Source organism: Hydra vulgaris, chromosome 13, assembly GCF_038396675.1.
Source record: "Hydra vulgaris chromosome 13, alternate assembly HydraT2T_AEP".
Lineage (NCBI taxonomy): Eukaryota > Metazoa > Cnidaria > Hydrozoa > Anthoathecata > Hydridae > Hydra > Hydra vulgaris.
In genome coordinates, this window is record NC_088932.1 from 48,835,337 (window position 1) to 48,859,344 (window position 24,008).

General features: G+C 25.7%; 2 protein-coding genes across 3 annotated transcripts in view; both read right to left on the reverse strand.

Annotated features, from left to right (window-relative positions):
- Nucleotides 1–15,572, reverse strand: part of LOC105844056 (probable UDP-sugar transporter protein SLC35A4) — a 30,854-nt gene extending 15,282 nt beyond the window's left edge. The window contains exons 1-6 of one of the 2 annotated variants that reach the window (XM_065816473.1): nt 15,453–15,572; nt 14,429–14,534; nt 11,167–11,334; nt 10,952–11,010; nt 10,079–10,141; nt 9,888–10,006 (exon numbers count right to left, since the gene is read on the reverse strand). In XM_065816473.1, the coding sequence (XP_065672545.1) occupies nt 9,888–10,006; nt 10,079–10,141; nt 10,952–11,010; nt 11,167–11,334; nt 14,429–14,534; nt 15,453–15,523 (586 nt within the window). In that variant the 5' untranslated portion in view covers nt 15,524–15,572. Of the gene's footprint in view, nt 1–9,887; nt 10,007–10,078; nt 10,142–10,951; nt 11,011–11,166; nt 11,335–14,428; nt 14,540–15,452 lie in introns of both variants that reach the window. The other variant, XM_065816474.1, reaches the window with a different exon arrangement.
- Nucleotides 15,573–22,731: 7,159 nt separating this feature from the next.
- On the reverse strand, nt 22,732–23,481 carry LOC136089965 (zinc finger MYM-type protein 1-like). The gene has a single exon (XM_065816068.1). It carries the CDS (start codon nt 23,479–23,481, stop codon nt 22,732–22,734), a length of 750 nt encoding a protein of 249 aa, XP_065672140.1.
- Between the last annotated feature and the right edge of the window lie 527 nt (nt 23,482–24,008).

Below are 24,008 nucleotides of genomic sequence, written 5' to 3' on the forward strand. Positions count from 1 at the left end.
AAAACATTCAAAATGTTATAAAAACATTCAGAATGTTTTTAAAAACATTCTGGTCAATTAAATTTGCGTTTTTGTGGTTTTTTTAAAAAACGATTAATTTGTAATTAAATTAATGGTTTTTACTTTCGTCCAACACGGAAATGTTGGACGAAAGTCAAAAGTAATTAAAAGTGACGTATGTGTTGGCGTAAGAATCACTTTTTTCCTTCCGCTCTTCCTAAAGCCAACAAACTATAGAACTATATATATATATATATATATATATATATATATATATATATATGCCAAATTATATAAACATATATATATATGTATATATATATATATATGTATATATATATATATATATATATATATATATATATATATATATATATATATATATATATATGCCAAATTATATATATATATATATATATATATATGCCAAATTATATAAATATATATATATATATATATATATATATATATATATATATATATATATATATATATATATATATATATATATATATATATATATATATATATATATATATATATATATATATATGCCAAATTATATAAATATAAATATATATATATATATATATATATATATATATATATATATATATATATATATATATATATATATATATGGAGTTATGCATATGGAGTTGACAAATTACATCCATATATCTTAAAAAACTGTGCTACTGCTTTTGCTCTTCCTCTCACACTAATTTTTATGGAGTCAATAGAAAAGTCAACTACCAAATCAATTTAGTTCAGCAAATATAACTGCACTATATAAAAAAGGTGACAAAACTGATTCTGGGAATTATAGACCTATACCACTTCCTTGTATTAGTTTTAAAATACTTCAAAGAATAATAAAAAACAAGTTAGAAAAATATCTTCACGAAAATAATATTATAGCTAATGAACAGCACGGGTTTGTTAAAAACAGGTCATCCACGACCAATTTACTTGAAACTCTAGATTATATTACAAGAAACGTTGATCAAGGAATTCCTGTTGATGTAGTTTTACTTGATTTTGCAAAAGCATTTGATACTGTTCCACATCAAAGGCTTATCTCGAAACTTAAAGCATATGGTATTAATGGCCTGGCACTTAATTGGTTTCAAGCTTTCCTGTCTAATAGAAGGCAGAGAGTCGTTAAGGGAGATTATGTTTCAACTTGGGCCGAGGTGTACAGTGGAGTTCCTCAAGGCTCAGTATTGGGTCCACTACTGTTTATACTCTATATAAATGATCTTCCTGAGTCTCTAAATAATACTTCAAAATTGTATGCTGATGACACCAAAATCATGTCAATTAGTTCTTCTGATGAGTTACATAATAAACTTCAATGCGATTTGAACTCTGCATATGCTTGGACACAAGACTGGTTACTTAATTTTAATATTGAAAAGTGTTTAGTTATGCACTATGGCTTTAAAAATAAACGATATCCATTTTATATAAATAGTTGTAAACTCAATACATCGGATTCTGAAAGAGACCTAGGAGTGATTTTTTCAGATAACTTGAAATGGAAAAATCAGGTATTATTGAGTGCAAGCAAAGCAAATCGCATGCTGGGCATTATAAAGAAATCATTTGTTCAATTTGATGCAGAACTGCTAAAATCTCTTTATCTTACTTTCATCCGACCACTTCTTGAGTTTGCTGTACCCGTATGGGCTCCTTATCAAAAACAAGATATTGTCATTTTAGAAAAAGTACAACGTCGTGCCACTAAATTAATACCTCAAATCAGTAAATTATGCTATGAAGATCGACTAGCTTGTCTTAGAATGCCCTCACTTGCTAAAAGAAGACAACGAGGGGACATAATACAACTGTATAAAATTTTCAATGGTTACGATAAAATTGAATTTACAGAAAATCATTCCTTTAAATCAAATTGTACTCGTGGCCATATCCTAAAATATTCAAAAGACTTTTCGAAACATAAATACAGAGAAAACATTTTACTTAATCGAGCTGCAAATTACTGGAATGCACTGCCAGAAACTGTTGTCAAAGCTACTTCAATAAATTCATTTAAAGCAAGACTTGATCGATGGGAGTCAAACCATCACGAGACTCAGCTGTCAAAGTGTGTATAAAATCACACTCACTGGTAGCAATACCAGTCACAGCAGAAACTAATACTAATACTAATATATATATATATATATTAGTATAAATATATAAATATATATATAAATATATATATATATATGCCATTTCGCGAGAAAGAGGAAAAAAAAAAAGCAAAAAAGATATGAAAACATATACTTAACTCCAAACTCTTTTTTTAAAACAATTTAAAAATACTTCTAAGTATAAAAGTTATTTAAAAAAATCATTTTATTATACCACAGCAGGGTTTTAAAGTTGTAAGGGTTGTATAAACGTGTTTTGACGCTTATTTACAGTTCTGTTGTGTAGTGATAAAAATCGAATCATATATCCATAATTGAGAACTTTGATAACGTTATAGTGCCTTTTTTTAACATAATATACATGGTTGTTAATAATCATTTATACTTTTTTTCTTACATCATTGATTGCATCGTTTTATTTGTTGTTTTAAACATTGGATTTTTCAGTACGACCGTCATGACAGAAAAAACTAGTAAAAACTATGAAACTCAGGATATAGTAACATCAATATGTGCTAAATACACATACCAAATGATTTTTTTTTACCATGCCGCTCACTGCATTCAGTCTGACAAAGTTGTTTTGTTCAGTAATGGTAAAAAGTAAGTGCTATGACTGTCACACTACGTAGAGTTAATTTTTGAAAAAGACTTTGAAGCTTTAACTTTTACATACTAAATTATATGATAGCATTTTGCATTTCTGAAAATTTTTAAGTCATTTCCATTTTCAATTCATTTTTAATAGCTTAAAGAGTGTCAAATGTTATGACTGCCACTCTCGCAGAATTGCCGTATATATATATATATATATATATATATATATTTATATATATATTATATATATATTATATATATTATATATATTATATATATTATATATATTATATATAATATATATTAGTTTTAGTTGGGAAGCAAATGCATTCGCACTCTATACCTGACAACACATATAATATTTAGTTGAGAGAACTTGGCCACAGCTTTATTGGTGTTTTGAGAACATTTTGGAGACTAAGATTTTTTAACAAAAATAAATAAACTTAATAAGTAATAAAAAATAAAACAAAATAAATTATGTTTAGATTTAATAATTTCTAAACTTCGCTCTTTTATTATTTTTTTATAAAATTAAGCAACACTTTTTTATATAAAGTAACAACTTACTGTTAATGATCGTTTATTGAAAGAAACTTTCTTTAATTTATCAAAGAGTATAATATAATTCCTTTTATTTATGTACTTATGTTTTATTCCAACAAGATTCTAAAGAAATAATTAAACCATTGAGTTACTATAAAAAAATAACGATTTTTTCTTTTAAAAAAATTGTCTGGCAATATAATATAAATAACGATCTTTTCTTTTAGCATATTTAAAAAAATTGTCTGGCAATGTGCCAGACTCTTGAATCAGTGCCTATAATGATTAGTATCCAAACTGCAGACTAAATATACATTTAATAACTTTATATTATACTTAAGTCTATCAGTCTGTATATAATATATATTATAAATATATATACTATAATATATATTATAAATTAATATATAAAAGGCATATTAAATTTTAAGTGGATAATAACTTTATTTTGTATTTTGCAAACTAATAGCATATTTTTATGGCATCAAACTATTTGAAATCAAACTTTTATGATTAAACTAAAAAGGTAAAAATAACTTATAAAGAGGAAGCGGAACTGCTTCACATTAACACTGAAAATATTTAGTGAGTAAGCTTTTTAAAAATTTTAAAGTCACTTTATATATCTGTTTGTCTTCTGTCATTGATCTATGGCACGATGCTGGTTCCCCCATAAGACAATATATTTGTGGGTTTGTGTTCTGTATAAACCTTTGACGCAGTGCTGATTTATTGATTTGTCGGTTTATAATATGTATTATATACTTGTATGTTTTTGTTTTGTTTGAAACTCTAGCGCAGCTATTATACTATATCCACTCGTAACTCGCGTAAGTTTGAAAAAGGTTACAGTGAAAACTATACTTTGTAGAGGATGGAAAATTTTCACAAAACTTCCTAATGTAAATCATACTTTGCAAGGAATGAGAAAAATTGAAAAAGTTAATTAGTTCCTCACTACTAAAAGTAGCTGATTTGTTTAAAAATAAACTCTACAGTGAAAACGATACTTTGCAGCATCTGCAGCAGTTATTTGATTGGTTGCAAACATACACTGTTGTATCAGGATTTAACTATAGCAGGGCTCAAATTAACGTAAAAAAATCTAATCACGATTTTTTTGTTACTCATAACCCCTCCTCCACTCCCACCGGAGTGGAGGGGGCATGATTTATTTTAACTTATTTATAATAACATATATAAGTCTCATTTTTGCATATATCAAGATATCATAACATATAGCAAGATATCATAACATTTACATTCAGCGGTTGTAAAGTAGCTTTAGTTATAATTTACATTATTACTATTATTATACTGCATTAAATCTAACGGCTGTATTTTTGTAAAATCAATGAACTTGATATAATCTTCTTTTAATTAATTACTTCATTTTCTATTTTATTTACATATTTTAAACTGTTTAAAACAACTAGAATATTTAATTTTCTATAAATTTTTACCAGTAAAAAAAATTATTTAAAACTCTTACAAAATAATCTATAAATTTGAAACAGTTATAAAAAACTATTAAAAATGATGAAAACATTATCGAGATAAAATGTTAAAACTTAACATTTTCACGAAAACCCGCACAATCACAAACAAGAATGATAACTAAATTCTTATTAAGTAAGTTTTCTTATCTAAGTAACCTTATCAAATTCCCATGATATTTCTATTTATTGCTTTTTCATTCAATGTATTTTTTAATACAAGTTAGCGTTCACTTTTTTCATTCAATAAAATAAAGCGAAAGAAAAAAATGTGTCTAAATAATAGTATCTTTTACGATCTAATGCTTTTTTTGATTGCTAATAGAAAAAGTATTAGATTGTAATCATAAATATTTTGATCGTTTTGTAATCATTTCACTAGTTTAATGCTTAGAATATTAAATTTTCTTCATCGCTTTCACTTTCTTCCAAATCCAATATTGTAAGTGTCGCTAGATCAATGTCTGTTTTTCCTGACTTTCTTTTTCTTTTTTCCGGATAACGATGAAAATTTGCTGACAATCGTCTAACTTTATCATTATACCATTCGTTCATAGCAGTATCAAGTTCAAATTTGCCAATCTCAGGACCTTCTTCACTTATCCGAAGTAGAGATTCTAAGAGATCTCATCTAAGACACCTTCTCCAGTCATTTTTTACGCGATTCATACATGAAAACATTCGTTCTACTTTCGCATTAACTTTTGCAAACTTTAAAGTTTTTTTTTAACAACTATTTAGAGTCTATATTGCCTTCCACTATTCTTCGCAAAATAAACTTATAAAAATATCATTAAATTTGTTCATAATGAATGAGCTAAATCGGAATAAAGCCCTTGAGAATTCGAGTTAAGAAAGTGACTTTTCAATCAATTAACTTTTATTTCTTTTTTCAATTAAAATCTTTTATTTCTTCTTTCGAATAGGTATTTAATCGTTTGTTTTTTATAAATTTTTCCTTCCTTAAACAATCGGTCTTTTTCCTGCATTTGAACATTTTTGCTAATTGATTTTCTAAATCTTTTATTTTTCTTTCTTTTACTTTATGCTCCGCTTTAAAAAAAAAATTATTGTTACAGAAGTCACTGCAGCTTTATACTGTAAAAGAACACTAAATATTCAGGAATAGAGTATCAATCTTCTAAAATAAAAAAAGAATAATCACGAAAAAAAGAAAGGTTGCGAAAAAACAAATTTTAAGAAAAAACTAACCGCGAAGGTGCGAAAAGTAATCGCGATTCGCAATTGCGATACGCTTAATTCGAGCCCTGTATAGCATTCTCAAAAAATGTATACTTTTGTTAAGTCATGATAAGTAGAGTGCAAAATAAAGCACTTTTTGAATTTTAACATCAAAGCATGGCTTGAAATTTGAATATAAATGTTTTGAAAGGATTTGAAATTCTTTTGTTAATTCAAAGCATAACAAGTTTAAAAAAATTTATTAAAAATTTTTTTTTTTTACCAAATTGAAGCAAAAGTAGAGTAATCTTTGTTTCTTTTTTTTTAATTATATTTTCTGTGTTTACTAAAAACTAGCCAATTGATAGAGTCAAGCAATGTTCTTAGTTGTTTTCTAAGTTTTACAATATTTAAGGATCGTATTAGTTAAAATGCTAAAAACCACCTTATGACTAGTTAACTTAGTTTTGAATCATGTCTGCATTAAGACAAGTAAAACTAAGATAATGGTGTTCTCTCTGAAATTGCGAAAATCATTACCTACTTCCTCTCTCCTCCCCCCTTAAATTTGTTTGTTTGCACAGCAGACGTGTTTAAATATTAATGTGTAGTCAGTAATAGAGTGCAATCAGACCTGCTTTCTGACCAAGCCTGGTATATGTATGTATGTGTATATATATATATATATATATATATATATATATATATATATATATATATATATATATATACTGACAAAGAATTTGGCGAGTGCATAAAAAAGAACTTGCCAAAAAAAGCAAAGTTTTTTTTTTTAATAGTAACGTAAAGTCTTGTAATTTATTGCAATTGCAAATTTACTGTAACAGTTTGAGGTCGGCAATAAATTGCCGACCTCAAACTGTTACAGGTCGGCATTAGGTCAGCAAAAAAAATTTGACACAAAGGGGTTGCCATAAAACTAACAAGGTCGGCAAATTTTTGCCAACCTTTAAGGTCAGCTTTAGGTCGGCATTGCCGAATGCCAACCCTAATTCTAAAGGCTGATATAAGTATTATTAGCTTATTATATAAGTCATTAGTTTGTCCTCATCTCGAGTATGGAGCAGTTATTTGAAACCCCGATTGGAAAGGAGAAATTGATAGACTTAAAAAAGTTAAAAATAGACTGTTTAAAATATCATGTCTAGTTAGTTATGGTCATGAAGAAAAAAATTTAAAACTAAAATTACCCTTATTAGAAAACAGGAGAATGCAGTATGTATAATTTAATTCAAATGTATGATTTAATGTTATGATGTACAAAAGGTATGATTTAATCCAAATGTAATTTATGATGTACAAAATGTAGTTATGATGTACAAAAAGTATAATTTAATCCAAATGTTCAAATTAATAAAACAAATTGACAAAATAAATTTGCATAACCTAATTGATTACTTTAATTCCAATGGTGGAGCATGATAAATTTAACTCATAAATTAAAAATACATAAAAAGTCAATAAAAATACGCAATAACTGCAAGTTTAACACAGTTAGACACAATTTTTGCTCTAATATAGTTGTAAATGACTGGAATGTACTAACACAAGAAAATCAAAACAGTCAAAAAACATAAATCAATTTAAGAACCAAATTGATAAACATTTCAAATTTTAAACTTCAAATCTCAGATCTTGAATATTGTTTCAATCGTTGATAAACATTTTGGCTGTTAGAAGTTTAAGAAATAAAAATTATAAAAAATTTAACATATTCTAATTTATTAATACAAATGTTGAGAAAAAAAAGAAATTTGTTTATATCAAACATTTTTAAAAATGTAATATTAAATTTTTTTAGCCTTTATTTAACTCGTTTTGTGGTAATTAATAATACTGCAGAATTTTAAAATATTTATTTTTTTAAAAAAAAAAAAAAAAAAAAAAAGAGAATTTAATGATGTCAAATACACATTAGGTTTATGCTTTAGGCATTTTTTACTTAAAACAAGGCCTGAAATATATATATATAATATATATATATATATATATATATATATATATATATATATATATATATATATATATATATTTATATATATATATATTTATATATGAACATATTATTTTAAAAAATAACTAATAAATAGCAAGACAAAAATACTATATGAATAAATTAATTAAAAAAAAAAGTTCTCTCTGAAGATCTTAAACCAAATATTTAAGATTCTTAACGCAATACTATATTTATTCTAATTTCAATTAAATTTGGCAGTATTCTTAGAATACTGAACAGAATTTCTGTTGTCAATATTCTGTTGACCAAAAAAACAATTTGTTTCAATTGAGCATTTGTTGGTAATCTTTTGACTTTAAGAAAATTTAGAAACCTTAACTCTAGTCTTCTTTGATAGTTTATATCATGTTAGTACTTTTTTGGTAATTTAAATTAAAAATATACAGAGTACTATATTGTGTACAACTAAATTATATATAATGTCAGTGACGAACCCAGAGTTTAGTTGGGGATACTATTTTTTTTCAACAACATGGTGGTGGTGTTGGTGGGAAGTAAAGAGTGTTTTTGATAGCTTTCTCCACTCCCATCATCCTATAGTTAAAACCGCCTCAATGATTTTTAAATACCACTTTTTTGTATGTTAACCTTACTTAATTTTATCTAAAAATAACAAGTTGATTTAAAATAGAATCTTGTTGTAAAAAGCATTTCTTTGAATACATGAATTTTGATGTAAGCATACGTTACTTTAGTTATGCTAAGAAAAAGTACTTTATTTAAGATTTTAATAAACGTCCAAGTTGCAAATACAACACAATTTCTAAACATTTATTGAAAATTGCTTGAATTGCTTTAAATACTTAGTATCTATATTTTAGTAATTTTAATTTTACTCGATATTATGTTTTAAATATTTTAAACAATTTTTAATCAATATTTACAAATCACGTAGTATGTGCAAAATTTACATAATAGTAATTACACTTACTTATAGTATTCGAATAGTTATTGACATTATATTATATAGACATTAAATATTTGAATACAAAACACAAGTGTTAGGTAAACCTATTTACTATTATTTGAATTTTTACTTCAATTTAAATATTAGCAAATCTGTTCACTTAACTTTCAATAAAGGTTAAAAAAGAGATGAGGGTAAACTTTAAAAAATATATTACATTTTTATAACCATCAAGTTTAAAAAAAATTTGTACAATGTACAAAGACATTATAGTTTAAAAAAAACTAAATCATAAAAAAACTTTTATTAACTTATTGTAATCGTTATTTTTATTACTACTTAAGTGGTAAAAAAAACGGAAAAGAAACAAAACTTTTAAAAAGCTTATCACTATGTTTTTTCAGTTTCCTGATGTAGAATAAAATTGAGATCAAAAGTTTATTCATTCAAAAATTAAGTTTGCGCAAAAACTAAAATTTTTACTTTTGTTCATTTATTTTGAAAAACAGTTAATTAAACTCGTAATTGCCAACATACAAAAGTCAACTTTTTTATGTTGGCAATTACGTTTGTAAGTTTAAAAAAAAATATGTTATTTATACATTACATTGCCATTAAATTGAGTTTTGCAACAACATTTATTTTTTAAATCTAACGTTAGTTTAGTAACCAAACAACAGTTTTAAACGTGAAACGAGTTACACCAGGTAATTACTTTTTAATTTATTTTATTGTCTGTAAGTAAAAATAAACTTGCTAAATTAAACAGAAAATTAATTATTTACTACTGCAATTGAAGTCGAAACTTTTTTGCTTACTTTCAATAAAAAAGCAAAATAAAATAAAAAATATTTTTGGGCATCCATACCGCTCCTATGGTACCAAAACAAGGCTGGGTTCGTCCCTGACTGTGTACAACTGCATACTTTATAAAAGAAGAGAAAAAGAAAAGTTATATTTACCAGTAAAAACACCTGTAAATCCAGAAATACACGAGTATAAACAAATTAAACATATGCCAGTTTTAGTAACATAAATGGTTTTAAGTGATAGATCATTTTTGATATTTAACCCTCCCAAACTAAAGAAAGACAAACTTGAATTAGTTTCAAAAACATCCAATACATAATAACAAATAACAAATTTTACACACCTGTTTAATACACTGGCCACAAATAAAAAAAACACAGCTAACCATTTATTTCTTGACACATATCTGTAAAAAGTTAAAAAATAATAAATTTTTTTAGCTTGTTTAAAAAATAGTAATCAACAATAAAAGCAAAATATATTCATATTTTATAATATAAAAAAAAGACAATGTTTATCTATGTATTTCTAACTATAGTTAACCATTTTTCACTTAAATATTTATGGTTAAAAGAAACCTAAATAAAGCTATGTGTGCATGATATTAGGTAATATAATTAGCAGTATGATAATATGTGATGATTGACTTTTCATTAACTTTTTAAAGAATAATTTTAAGCAGTTAACTTAGCAACAACATGCAATGGTGCTTTAAACCCTAGTCTTCTATGCCTAAGAGGCCTATTCTATATTCTAAGAGGTGTCTTGATGCACAACATTTACCACAATACATTATATTCCTGGTTGTAAAACTTTCTTTGTTAGGTTATTGTTTATAAAGTGTCACTATGTACAATTAGTTATTAACTATTACATTATTTATGTTTTGAATAAATTTACAAAATAATTTATTCACTTAACTTGTTTCTCTGGCCGTGTTTGTAAAAATTTTTTGTTTTGGAGTTAAAGTGTCAAGAGAAGGTTGTAACAACAACAACAACAACAACAACAACAACAACAACAACAACAAAATAAGAGTAGCCTCCTTAACTGTAATGACTCCTTCTATCTTGGGGAGGTAAATTTAAAAAAGAAAAGATCTCTTTTTTTCACAGCATAATAAGATGGAAGAAAGATTTTATCAGTTTGATTAAAAAAATAAATTTTTATCTAATCATTGTTTAAAGAATGTAATAAAGTAATGTTTTAAAGTAACCTGTTGATAATGAGTCTATAAAAGATGACTGATGTTGCAATCTTCATATTACTTAAAATCTAAATACAACAAAATAAAACTTTTTAAAATGATATAAAAAATAAATAGATTATTTATAAATAAATGCAAAATATTTATAAATAAATAAATAGATTATTTATAAATAAATGTAAGTAATCTATTTATTTCAAGAAATCTGTATTTAAAGAGATTACTTGAAAAGATCCTGGATCCATGAAACGCTGCACATGTGTAACTAAATTGTTGTTAGCAGTGTACAAAAATGCAGGTATGATGTATAATAACATGACTTTACGATTAATTGATATATCATGTTGATTTAAAGATACATCTTTTAGCAACATTAAAACAGAGATGCACAGCTGTATATATAAAAAAAGAACTATTAACAATACAACTCAAGTTTAAATACTTTGAATAAATAATTAAAAAAATAATAACCAAAATAGCAATACTAATATAAAACTAAAATACATATAACAAATCAGTTAATAATCTAAAAAAATAATGGTCATAAAAACTTATAATAAAAAAGTTATTAAATTAATCTTAAACTTATTAGTCATAAACATTGTTAAAACTTTTTTGCGTTTTTAGCATAAAGCTAAGTTTGCTAGTAAAATGAACAATTTGTGTGTAAATAATATAACAATAATATTTTTAAAAAATTAAATTATATAGTTAGTAAGGTAGATATAATTATAAATAGTAAGGTAGATATAATTATAAATATCAAGAAAATTTGATTTTATATTCAAACAGCTCCTTTTCCTGATGAAATTAGCATTAAAAAACTAGATCTTCTAAATGCGAAGCTAAAAAAAAGCAAATTTTGACAAAATGTGTGAGATTTAAACGTTTTTTTATATGTTGGCAGAAGTGTCAAACTCAACAGTTTAATTTTAAAAAATGGTTTTGTACACGCAGTAGAATTAGTTGAGTTACAAATAGAGAATGCACCAATACCAATCTAGAGTAAGAGGGGTTAATAAAAGAATATCGAGGAATTTAGTAAGAAAATTAGTTTGAAATCTGTAAAAAAGTTTTGATAAACCCCTAGTTAGTCAGTGCAACACTCCACCAAGGTTGGGACAATTATTAAAATTATCTCCAAGCAGACAGTAGAAGTTGAAAGAATGTTTAACACATTACAACATAAGGCCAGCAAAAGTTGATGAAAATACATTTGAATAACAATGAAATGTTTGCTTCTATCAGAGAAAATCTAAAGAGAAATCACCAATGTTGTTCTGATGCTGCAATGCAGTACTTAAGAAAAAAAAAAACACAAGAGTGTTACTGTATATGAATCTGAGCTGTCTTAAAAACAAAGGGTAAACAAAGTTTGTAAATAATTTTTTTACTTAAACTTAATCTTAAGTAGTTGATATCAACAAAAAAAAAGGTTTTGTTGATTGTTTATGTTCAAGTTTTGTTGTTAGTTTTGTTTTACATGCTTCTTCAACATGTCTTTGAAGCTATATTGAGGAGACAAATTTTATAAATTTATCCAAAAAAGAATAGAAAGATATTGTAAGACAATACAGACTATGTAAAAAAGCAATAGAAAAAAATTGTAGAACAATATAGGACAATATAGATTATATGAAAATTGTAGGACAATAAAGACTATATGAAAAAATAAAAAATACTTTGATCAAAAATTAAGAAAGTTTTGCCAGCTGATTTTTCTTACTCTTCTATTATATCCTAGTGATTATACTAATATATATCCTAGTGATTCTTATTCTTCTAATATATATCCTAGTGATTATACTAATATATATCCTAGTAGCTTCCAAAATAGTAATATGGTAATTCATAATTCAAAGGAACAATAATTATTGAATAATAAAAATTTATTTTTAATTAATTATTGTTGTCTGAAAGATCTTTTTCTTTTTTTTTTGAAACTAAATTTTGATCAAAGTTTCAAACTTTATTATATTTAAAGATATTTATTAAGCAATTTTTATGTTTATTAAATTTTCATTATAAACTAATGTGAAGAAAAATTTGAACAAGCTAAACACCTTTATTTTTACCTAAAAAATTTTTTTTAGCAAAATATGCAGACATATTTTTCTGCATCTTTGCAATATATAAACATATGCAGAGTCAGAATAGACAATTTCAGAAGATTCCAACCCAGCTTCTTTTATTTTTTTTAACATCTTCTAACAAAGTTGCAAGCAACCACTATTAGAGTTCAGAGTTGTTGAAAGAGAAAAAATGAAGTTTATAAGTAAGATAACGATTAACAGAAGAATTAAAAGATTGCAAATTAAATAAATCAGGAAAACAAGATAAAGGAAGCGAATTCCAAAGAACTGATGTTCGAGGAAAAAAACTAGAGGAATAAGAGTTTTTGGAGCACATAGGAACAGTCATAAAAAAAGGATAAGACTTAATTGAATGACGAGTAACACAAGAATGAATTTTAGTAGATGGCACAAAAGACACTAGCTCTTTAGAGCAGCTCCCATTATAGTATTTATAGAAAAGAGGAAGAGAAGCATTCAAAAAATCATTACAAAAATGTGACAATGGTTGAAAGTTGGCTGCAATAACAGGTCCAACTATGTTTACAATGCATTCTTGCACCTTGTCTAAAAGAGAAAGGGCATCATTCGAAAATCCACTCCAGATATGGCAACAGTATTCCATACAAGGACGAATTTAAGACTTGAAAAAAAAATGAGTTTATCTGAATTCAAGTTCACCAGCCACTGAGAGTCCCATGCTGTAGCAGAAGTGAGATCCTTTTCAAGCGCAAATGTCTTCTCCAAGCAATCAGAGAATGTTGGCTTCTTATCAAGAATAAATGTTAATATCATCAGCAAACAATGCCACCTTAGATGTGAGAATTTCTAGGAGATTGTTAATGTAAATTAAAAAAAGTAAAGGCTAAGGATAGAACCTTGAGAAACCCCTGAAGTTACAGGAAATGAAGAAGAGTTCTGCCCATAAAGGACAATTTTTATACTATGATTGTTAAGAAAGGATTCAATAATCTTAAAGATGTTACCCAATACACTGTAAGAAGAGAGCGAATGAAGAAGAACAGCATTCCAAACTTTACTAAAGGCTTTAGAAATGTCAAGAACAATAATCTTAACCTCTCCACATCTATCTAATGCACAATAAAACCCTTATTACCATTAATCGCTTATTACCGTTAACAAGTCAGCAGTAAAACAAGAAGATCAAAATTTATATTGATGATCAAAAAGTAAGTTATTAGATTCAAGATAAGAGATTAGGTTTTTGTTAATTAAATACTCAAAAAACTTGCTTATGATAGGAAAAAGACTAATGGGATGGTAGTTCAATAAGTCAATCCACTCTCCAGAATTTTCGAAAATAGGGATGCTGCTTTCCAGCAGTCTGGAAAAAAAGTATAGCTAAAAACTGTATACTTAAAAAAAACTACTATTAAATAAAAAATAATCAAACCTTCAATAGTTCAATAAGTAAAGCAACAGATGCTGAGCTAAATGTGATTTCTCCATTTACTTTTGCCAGATTGATAAATATGGCATGAAAGCTTGCCATAAAAATGCTAAACTGACATATAAAACAAGTATTTTCAATAGAACATCCAACAAAAAATTATTAAATCACAACTGCAACTACATGTGGTGCAATATCTGTTTAGTTTTTGTGATTATGTAAGCACAGATGGTACCTCTCTTTATTTCAAATAGCAATATCTAATGCCATCAGCTTAGCTATTTTTATTTGTAATACATTCAACCTTTTAGCATTAACATAGTAAAAAATAAATACTATTATAGACGTAACCAATTACAACAATACATTATACTACAAAATTTCACTCTATTTTAAATATGATTAAGATCAATTCCAGACACTGATGTTTATGTGTTTCACAGTTACTTTAATGGACACAAGGCTACAGACAAATACTTTGCAATAAAAATATTTTATATATATAATATGATCTATCATATTGTATATCAGCTACATTTTTAACATAAAAGCTAAAAGTTTTCCCAATTAATGCTGTTCAATATTTCAAATCATAGCGAGAATTTTTTATTTAACTTGTCTACCCAAAATAAAAACTAATCTTAAAACAATAAGTATAGTATTAACCTAATGTGCAAACCTAACCTAATGTGCAGCCCTAATAACCTAAGCTAATGTGCAGCCTTAATTTTCCAATACACTACTTGAAATTATTTTCTTAAACTTGATTTTCAAAATAATGTTTTTGATGTATTTAAAAACTTTGATAACTAAATTAAAACTAATTATCAAATGAAATTAACAAATTTTAATAAAACTATTTAATTTAAAAAAAAACTATTATAAATATGGTAATTATCATAATATAATATTGTATAATAATTATGATGGCTTTTTAAATTCACTAACTTTTTTTTTTTTAATTATATAAAAAATGTTTTAGTGAAAACTGGAGGCAAATTAGCAAAATGAAATGTTTAAAATGTACCTTGAAATTATCATAACCGACCACTTTATCTTTTGGTAGTCTCTTTCTTTGTATGCAGTTTGCTGTAACATGTTTCAAATTAATTGAAAAGTTTCAAACTTTTTTTTAGAACATAAAACTAAAATAATTATAATTTGTTAGTGACAATCAACAAAATTTAATTTTTAAATAAATATCAATTTTAAATATCAATAAAACTGCAACGATTAATAAAATATCTTGAAATAAAATGATTGAAAAATTTTAAAAATTTTTCACATTAATATTACAGCAATAAATGAATATCAATTGTTTGAAAAATAATATATATATATATATATATATATATATATATATATATATATATATATATATATATATATATATATATATATATATATATATATATATTTATATGTTGTGTTGATAACAGTAATCAGTACAATTAGAGTAAATTTATATGCAGTTATTAGCAGTTATCATCAGATTAAAACTCTGTTAAATTTTTTGCGTTAAAATAATATCATCACGCATGAATGTGGTACGAAATTTTGACACTAAAATAATTTTTTTACTAAAATCAATTTTTTCATAAAGAAAAATATGCTATCTAAAAATCAAATCCATTTTTGTTTGAAAAACAATGCATAGAAACATTTAGTTTTGACTTTTGTTAAATATGCCATTTTTGTGTAATATGAGCATGCTCAAATTACCTAGTGTTTTTGAAATTACCTAGTTAAAAGTCCTAAAATAGCAGTGGTTTTAATTTCTTTTGAATAAAAAAACAAAACATAGAAAAAATTTTAATATTTTAACAATACTAAATATTTTTCTGTAATTTAAATTCAAAAAATTTGAATTTTTTACGTTTGAAGGTTTGAGTTAAAAAAATTGGAAAAATTACGAACTAATTTTTTTTTTGCGGAAAACATATTATTGTTTCAAAAAAAGTCGCTTAAAATTTGATTTTCTAATGATAAGTTTTGTTAAAACTAATCATTATATTCCAAAAATTAGATTTAATTGTCAGGTTGGTATTTTTCTACTTAATTAATGTTATTTTTTTGAGCTTATTTAAAGTGGTCATATTACCAAGTGGTGTGGGTAATATGAGCACTTTTGCTACTTTTTAAAACCTCTGTGTTTTTAATAAAAAATTTCCGGTGCCCAAATTTCTAAGTGGATCATGAGTAGGGATCCCTAAAATTTGTTTCTTTGCAATAATTTTGAATGCAGCATAAATATTTTTAAAAATACTCCCATTTTCGCTTAAGGTACTTATATTAACCTAATCTACCCTAATTCATTTTTTAAAAGATATCAAAGCATTATACTTTTTTGATTTTATATTATTTATCATTTATATTAAAACGTTGCAATTAGTTATTAATTTAAATTTATTGTTTAGTATTTATTTTATTTTTGTCCAATGGTTTTTATAAATTTCAAACAAATATTTTAGCTTTTAAAACCCCTTTTAAATTTATTGAATAAAAATTTAAACGTAATTGTTATTTTAATGCTTATAGAAACCAATACTTTTTATAACACTATTAAATTTGAGTTGTTACATAACGTTTGTTTTCACGCTAAAAATTTTCGCTATAAAAAGTGTTTATAGCATTAATCCTCGAAAAAGTTTTAAAAGATTTATAAAAATACATATTTATATAAATGTAACTATGTATATTCTTTGATAATTTAAATAAAATGGGTTTATTTAAATATTATAATTAATTTGTTACTTTATTTAATAAAGTAATAAGTATACTTAATAATTTATGTAGAGAAGTTAACAAATTTTCAAAATTAATATTTGCAAAATTTGTAGTTTCAAAAGGTATAACTTTGATCATTAATAATGGAATCTTTAAAGCTCGACTACAGGGACCAGCACCTCAAAAAAGAGAAAAGAACAAAATTATACCTTTTGTAACTACAAATTTTGCAAATATTAATTTTGAAAATTTGTTAACTACTCTACATGGTATTTTGAAACTATCTGTTTTAGACAATAAATTAAAATCAGTTTTTGAAAACACTTCTATTGTACTATCACAACGCCAACCAAAAAATATTTTAAGACACATTAGTACATCAAGTTTTAATAAGAAACCAGTTTTTATTAACGATGAATGCAAGGTTTTAAAATGCATATCAAAATGTTGTAAGTTATGTTCAATGTATCTTCAATTTGTTAACCATTTTACCACATCATCTGGTAAAGTATGGTACATTAAAACTTCAAGATCATGTAATTCAAAAAATATTATTTATTTTCTATCATGTAATGGATGCGATGGAAAAACAACATACATTGGTAAAATTAATAAACTAAGGTTAAGAACTAATCTACACATCTACACATGCAGAACAGGTATTGGTTCAGATAAATTTGATCAGCATGTTTTCAATTGCCATAAAAATGAACCTTTTTTTAAATTATTTCCGATGTCAAAACTCTCAAATGAGAATTTACTTCTTATTTATGAAGCTCACCTACATAAACAGGGACATGATACAATGAACATATAAACAGGAAGTAATTATTTTCACATTACTTTTAAAATTTTCCTTACCAACTAGTATCAAGTTATGCCATAATTTTGTTAATTATAGTTCTTTATATAATTACTTCCTTTTTTTAAAAAATTTTTATAGGAAGTTCAATATAAAGAGTTTTTTTAGTTTAGTATATCTCATACACAGCTGAACATTTTATATGAAAGGCCTTCTGTGTTAGAGAAAAATTTTTTTAAATATTTGTCAAAATTTAAATAATAAATATATTTTACTCATCTTAGTTTGAATAGTTTCAAGGGGGATTTAGTGATTTTCTACTAATTTATAATTGCTCTGTTCTTTTATGAACATTGAGCACATTTTGTAGAATACATTTTAAAGTTGTTTAAATATATATACATATATATATATATATATATATATAATATATATATATATATATATATATATATATATATATATATATATATATATATACATATATATATATATGCAATGTCCCTGCATATATATATATATATGCAGATATATATATATATATATATATATATGCAATGTCCCTGGCCACACACACAATGTCCCTGGCCACAATATTATAATCACTTCAGTTTTTCCACATATTTAGTTTTCAAAGTTTACTTAAAATTATTTTAAGGTGTGTATATTATTATTACTAACTTATTATACAATACTGATATCTATTGAATAAAATAGAAAAGAAAGTTTCTTTATAATCATGACCAATGTGAAGTTAGGTGTGTTTTAAGTTTCTTTATAATCATGACCAATGTGAATTTTTGTTAATTTAAAAAAAAAACGTGGTTGATCTGTCACATACATTTGTTTTATATTTTGACAGTTTTTATTTAGTGAAAAGTGTTTTATTATTTTTAATGCATTTTATAAAGTTACTATAAATAACAAGAATTAATATATAGTACCATTTTATGAACATTTTTAGTGTAATAGGTTGTAATTGAAAATTTCAATAAAATAAAAAAAACAAATGGTAAGGGTAAGGACATAAGTCCAAGCAAAATTTCAGATGTAAAAGCACTTTTACAACATTCAGGGCGTTCAGAACGGGAAATTGCTAAAATGTGTAAAGTTTTTGCAACCTTTTGTCAATAAAATCAAACACAAAATGGAAAACGACATCACTCTTTCTCCAAAATAGAAAAGACGGAGTGGGTCAAAACATAAAACCACTCCCAGGACAGACAGAATTATAAAAGATATTTGTCTGGAAAATAGAAAAAATCATCCCTCTTGCTGTCAAAACCTGTTCAAGAGTCTGGAATACAAGCTTTGGAGCGCACAGTGAGGAAAAGTCAGACTGAAGTTGGTTTTAAATCATACAAACCGGCTAAAAAACTAAGACTAACTCCATCAACTATAAAAAAGAGATTGCAATGGGCAAAAAATCATAAGTAACGCGTAAGTTTATCAATTTTGAATGAAATATTGTTAAAAAAAGTGTTTAAATGTTGACATAAACTTAATTACAACCACACTTTGATGATTTTTTCAGGTGTGTTTTTCAGACGAATCAACTTTTGAGATCTTGTTGGACAAAGCCATCTTCGTCTGAAGAAGATCAAACAAAAAATATTATCCAGATTCCATTGTACAAATTATTAAACATCCAATTAAAGTTATGGTGAGTTATCAGTGGTAAAGGCACAGGAAGACTTTATATTGTCAATGGGATGATAAATCAAACACAGTATCAAGAGGTTATAGAGAGCCAACTTATCCTCCAAATACAAGAATGGTTTCCAAATAACATTTACGTTTATGCATGATAGTGCTCCATGCCATAAAGCTTAAAGAATCACAAACAAACAAAAAAATATTCCTGCTTTAGATTGGCCAGGGTACTCTCCTGACCTGAATCCGATTGAGAATTTGTGGAACATTTTCAAGAAGGAAATCTCTTCCGAGGTTTCAATAAACAAAAGGGATTTGATTGAAAAATTACACCATCATTGGCATCACAATGAAAAAATTAAGACAGCAGCAATAAACTGTATTAAAAGTAAGAATAAGACCGGAATAACTAAAGTCATTTCGTTGAAAGGAGGAATGACAAAATATTATTTTTTTTTTATGACTTACAATCAAAAAGAGTAATTGTTTGTTAAAATGTGTATATATTGTTTTTGAAATATTATTTTATTATCAAGGAAACATGTTTTACCAATAAAGTATAATTAATATTGCAATTGTTCCTTTTTTTATACTTTTTACAAACCCTTGAAGTTAAAAATACACAAAAATTGTAGGTGATCATAATATTGTGGACAAGGACTGTATACAGAGGCGTAGAAAGAATTTTTTGGTGTTCGAGATAGGTAACTTCCAGACATGGAGCAAACTCCAAACATTTATATGTTTATACTTAAGTCAAATAATGAGGGTTTGCAAAAAATTGCGATGATTAAAGGCTGGGAACAAAAAAGCCCCAGAATTTTCGCGCGCCCCCCCCCTGCCCCAAAGTGAGAGCAACAAGTTTATGAAGTATTTTTTGTACTATTCTTAACTAGACTTATATTCATCGATAAATTTTAAATTTCATAGTATTATCTATTAGCGTTTAAAAATTATTACTATATAAAATTTGCAACCCCCTCAAATTAAGGGGGGTTTAAACTTTGTATGGTCATAATTTTTGAACGCTAAAATATTTTAAAATGAAATACAGTCTATATATATATATATATATATATATATATATATATATATATATATATATATATATATATATATATATATATATATATATATATTAGGTATGTGGACTGATTTTTTTAGATTGAGCATATCCTAGAATGTTATATATCATTAGAAAGCCCTTCAGTACAGTATTTTAAAGGTGAAAAAATTATTATAAAACGAACAATTTAAAAAAAAGTTATGACGTTTTTAGTAGCAAATTTTCGATATATTGATTTATTGAACAAACTGGTTCCAAAAAATTTTTTTTTTCCACTGAAATTGTTATAACTTTGTCAAATCTTATCCAAATGCCTATACCTTGGTATCAAAAGATAGATGTAAGAGTAGGCTACAAGTTCACATAACTCTATAGATAAAAGGGGTGCTTAGAGCGCCAGAGGGGGTAACGGAAAACCATCGTAACCTTAAAAAAATACACGTTTTTCACACGAAAGAGTGTTTTTCTGATAAAATATGTTATCTTTATACATAAAAAGTTAATCTGATTTGCTTCCATTCCACTTCCAAATATTAGTGGTCTATTTTAGATTAAAGGGTGGATGTCTTTGTTACGTTTAAACACCCTCGTAGTGAAATGAATTCTGATAAAAATTTTAACCTAAAAAACATTGATTATATTTAGTGTAAAAAAGTTTAAATTACATTTTCTTATTTTACAGAATATACAAGTGGTGTATAAATTGACATTAGAGGTGGGACATGTGCCACGCCCAACAACCCCCCCCCCCCTCCCAGTCTTATCCAACTTAAAAAAAAAATTATAAGATATTTGAAAAAAGGTTTTAAATTGAGTTTATTGAAAAAGAGAAATAAGTATTCAAGGTTATTTTACTAGAGGAGGGGCGTGTGCCACGCCCAATGACCCCCCCCCCCCTTTCTTATTCAAACTTGAAAAAAATGTCAATAAAAATTAAAAAAAAAATTTTTAATTGTGTTTATTTGAGAAGGGAGAAATAGCTTTACAAATTTTACCACATTACAAGATGCAAGTTGGAGTATCCACCCTAAAATGCCCCTAAAAAGAATATATAAAGACTTAATAAATTAAAGTTTCAATTCAATTTGCCTAAACAAAGAAATAATATATAATAATTTATTAGAAATTAATAACATAAATAATGTAAAAAAATAAACTATTATTTCAACATCAATAATACAAATATAATTTTTAGGAACTAATTATAACTACTTAGGAACTAATTATAACTATTAAGGTAAACCTTAAAATCGAATAACTATTAACAAAGTCAAACAAACAGTTTAAATAAACTAAAACAAGAATAGTAAATAAGTATGCAAAATACTCTTCACATTTATTGACATTTGAAATATTCTATATTCTAAAATCATTAACATATACAAACTGATACAAACTTACCAGTGCTGTGTAGATTCGACTAAAAATAACAAAAAAATTGTACACAAAATAATTTGAAATTGTAAACAGTAAGTTACAAATTTAACAATCGTCAAAGCTGTTCTGCTTTAAAATGTAATATAAAACAATTTAATATAAAACAATTTAATATAAAACAATTTTATATAAAATTTAATATAAAACAATTAATTGTGAAAGCGATAGACTGAATAAATAATATGAACAACGTATTAATCAATGATAGCTTAAAAAATGTTAATCAGAGTAAAAATTTCGTTCCACTGCACTTTGAGGGATAACACAATACTAATGCATTAAATAATGCATATAAATATATATAATATATATATATATATATATATATATATATATATATATATATATATATATATATATATATATATATATATATATATATATATATATATATATATATATATATATACAGCGCCGTAACTAGCTTTTCTAGTGCCCTGTGCAAAATTTTATTTTTCGGCCCCCTAAGCCTAACTTTTTTTTGGAAAAATTGTAAATAAAAAATATATTTTAATTTATCATTTTTAAAAATTTCTTTATTAAAATTGCACTTTTCTCGCTTTCATTTGCGCAAATTCATTTATAACGTCGTAATAATTAATATCTTTAACAATGTTATATTCAATAGATATTATTTAAAAGATTAGATAATCTTTCTTGTCCTATAGTAGATCTTAAATAATTTTTAATCAAGTTCAATTTACTAAAACTTCTCTCACACGACGCAGTAGTAACTGGAAGAGTGAGAAGTATCCGGATAGCAATATTAATATTCGGATAAGACTCAATTAAGCCAAAGTCATGAAGTGCTTGCAAAATATCTAGTGGAGTACAAGTTTTAATATTCGGTATTATTGTCGATGCTTCAAATTTAAAGCTTTGTATCTCACAGGTGAACTGGTACATATTTAAATCTTTGCTATACTTAATTGCTAAATCTGCAGCCGACTTTTTTAAATCCAAAACGCTGGTCGATTCCAAAGACATACCATACAGAAAGGAAAAATCATTGCAGATAGTTCGCAGTTGCTCATAACGCCAATCTAGTTGAGACAATAAAGTATCAAAAATCTTGTAAATTTGCATTTTGAACAAATGTTCTGGAGTCATATTACTTCCTTCATCTGTTGCCTCATAATTTGCCATTTTCTTAACTTTTTTCTTGCGTTTATCAGGAAATCCAGCCTGTAAATTCATTGTTTCAGCTAAATTCTTTGCTTCCTGAAAATTTTGTTCGAAATCTGCTTCTCGTAGTCCTTGTAATGTACAACGTAGTGCATCAATTAATTTTGCTGCATGATCTATCGATATATCTTTTCGTTGTAATGCCTTATTTGTTCTGTCAATGCATTGTAGAATTTTATTCCACATAGAAAGGGTACAGATAAATCTATAATTAATTAGTAACAATAAACTTTTTGCATTTGATACAGCTTCTGGATTTGATAAATCATTTGAAATCGATTCCAATCTTTTCTTTACTTCTGAAAGATGTAAACTTAGTGATGTTTATGTGATGTAGTGATGTTAAACTTGATGTAGTGATGTTAAACTTAGTGATGTTAGTGATGCATTGGCTTTTGATGACCATCTTGTGTCCGAAAAACTTTTAAGTGTCAATTTTAAAGACTTCATTAAAATTTCCCATCGTGTTGTTGATGACGAGAAAAAATTGAATAATCTTTGCACAGTACCAAAAAAAGTTATCATTTCTGGTGATGTAGAGCCAGCATGGACACCAGCTAAATTTAAGTTATGAGCTGCACACGGTATAAATATTGCCAAACTATTAATTTCCAAAATACGCGCTCTGACTCCTTTGTATTTTCCCGCCATATTAGCACCGTTGTCATATCCTTGTCCTCTGGCATCATTAATATCCAGTTTATCACCTTCTA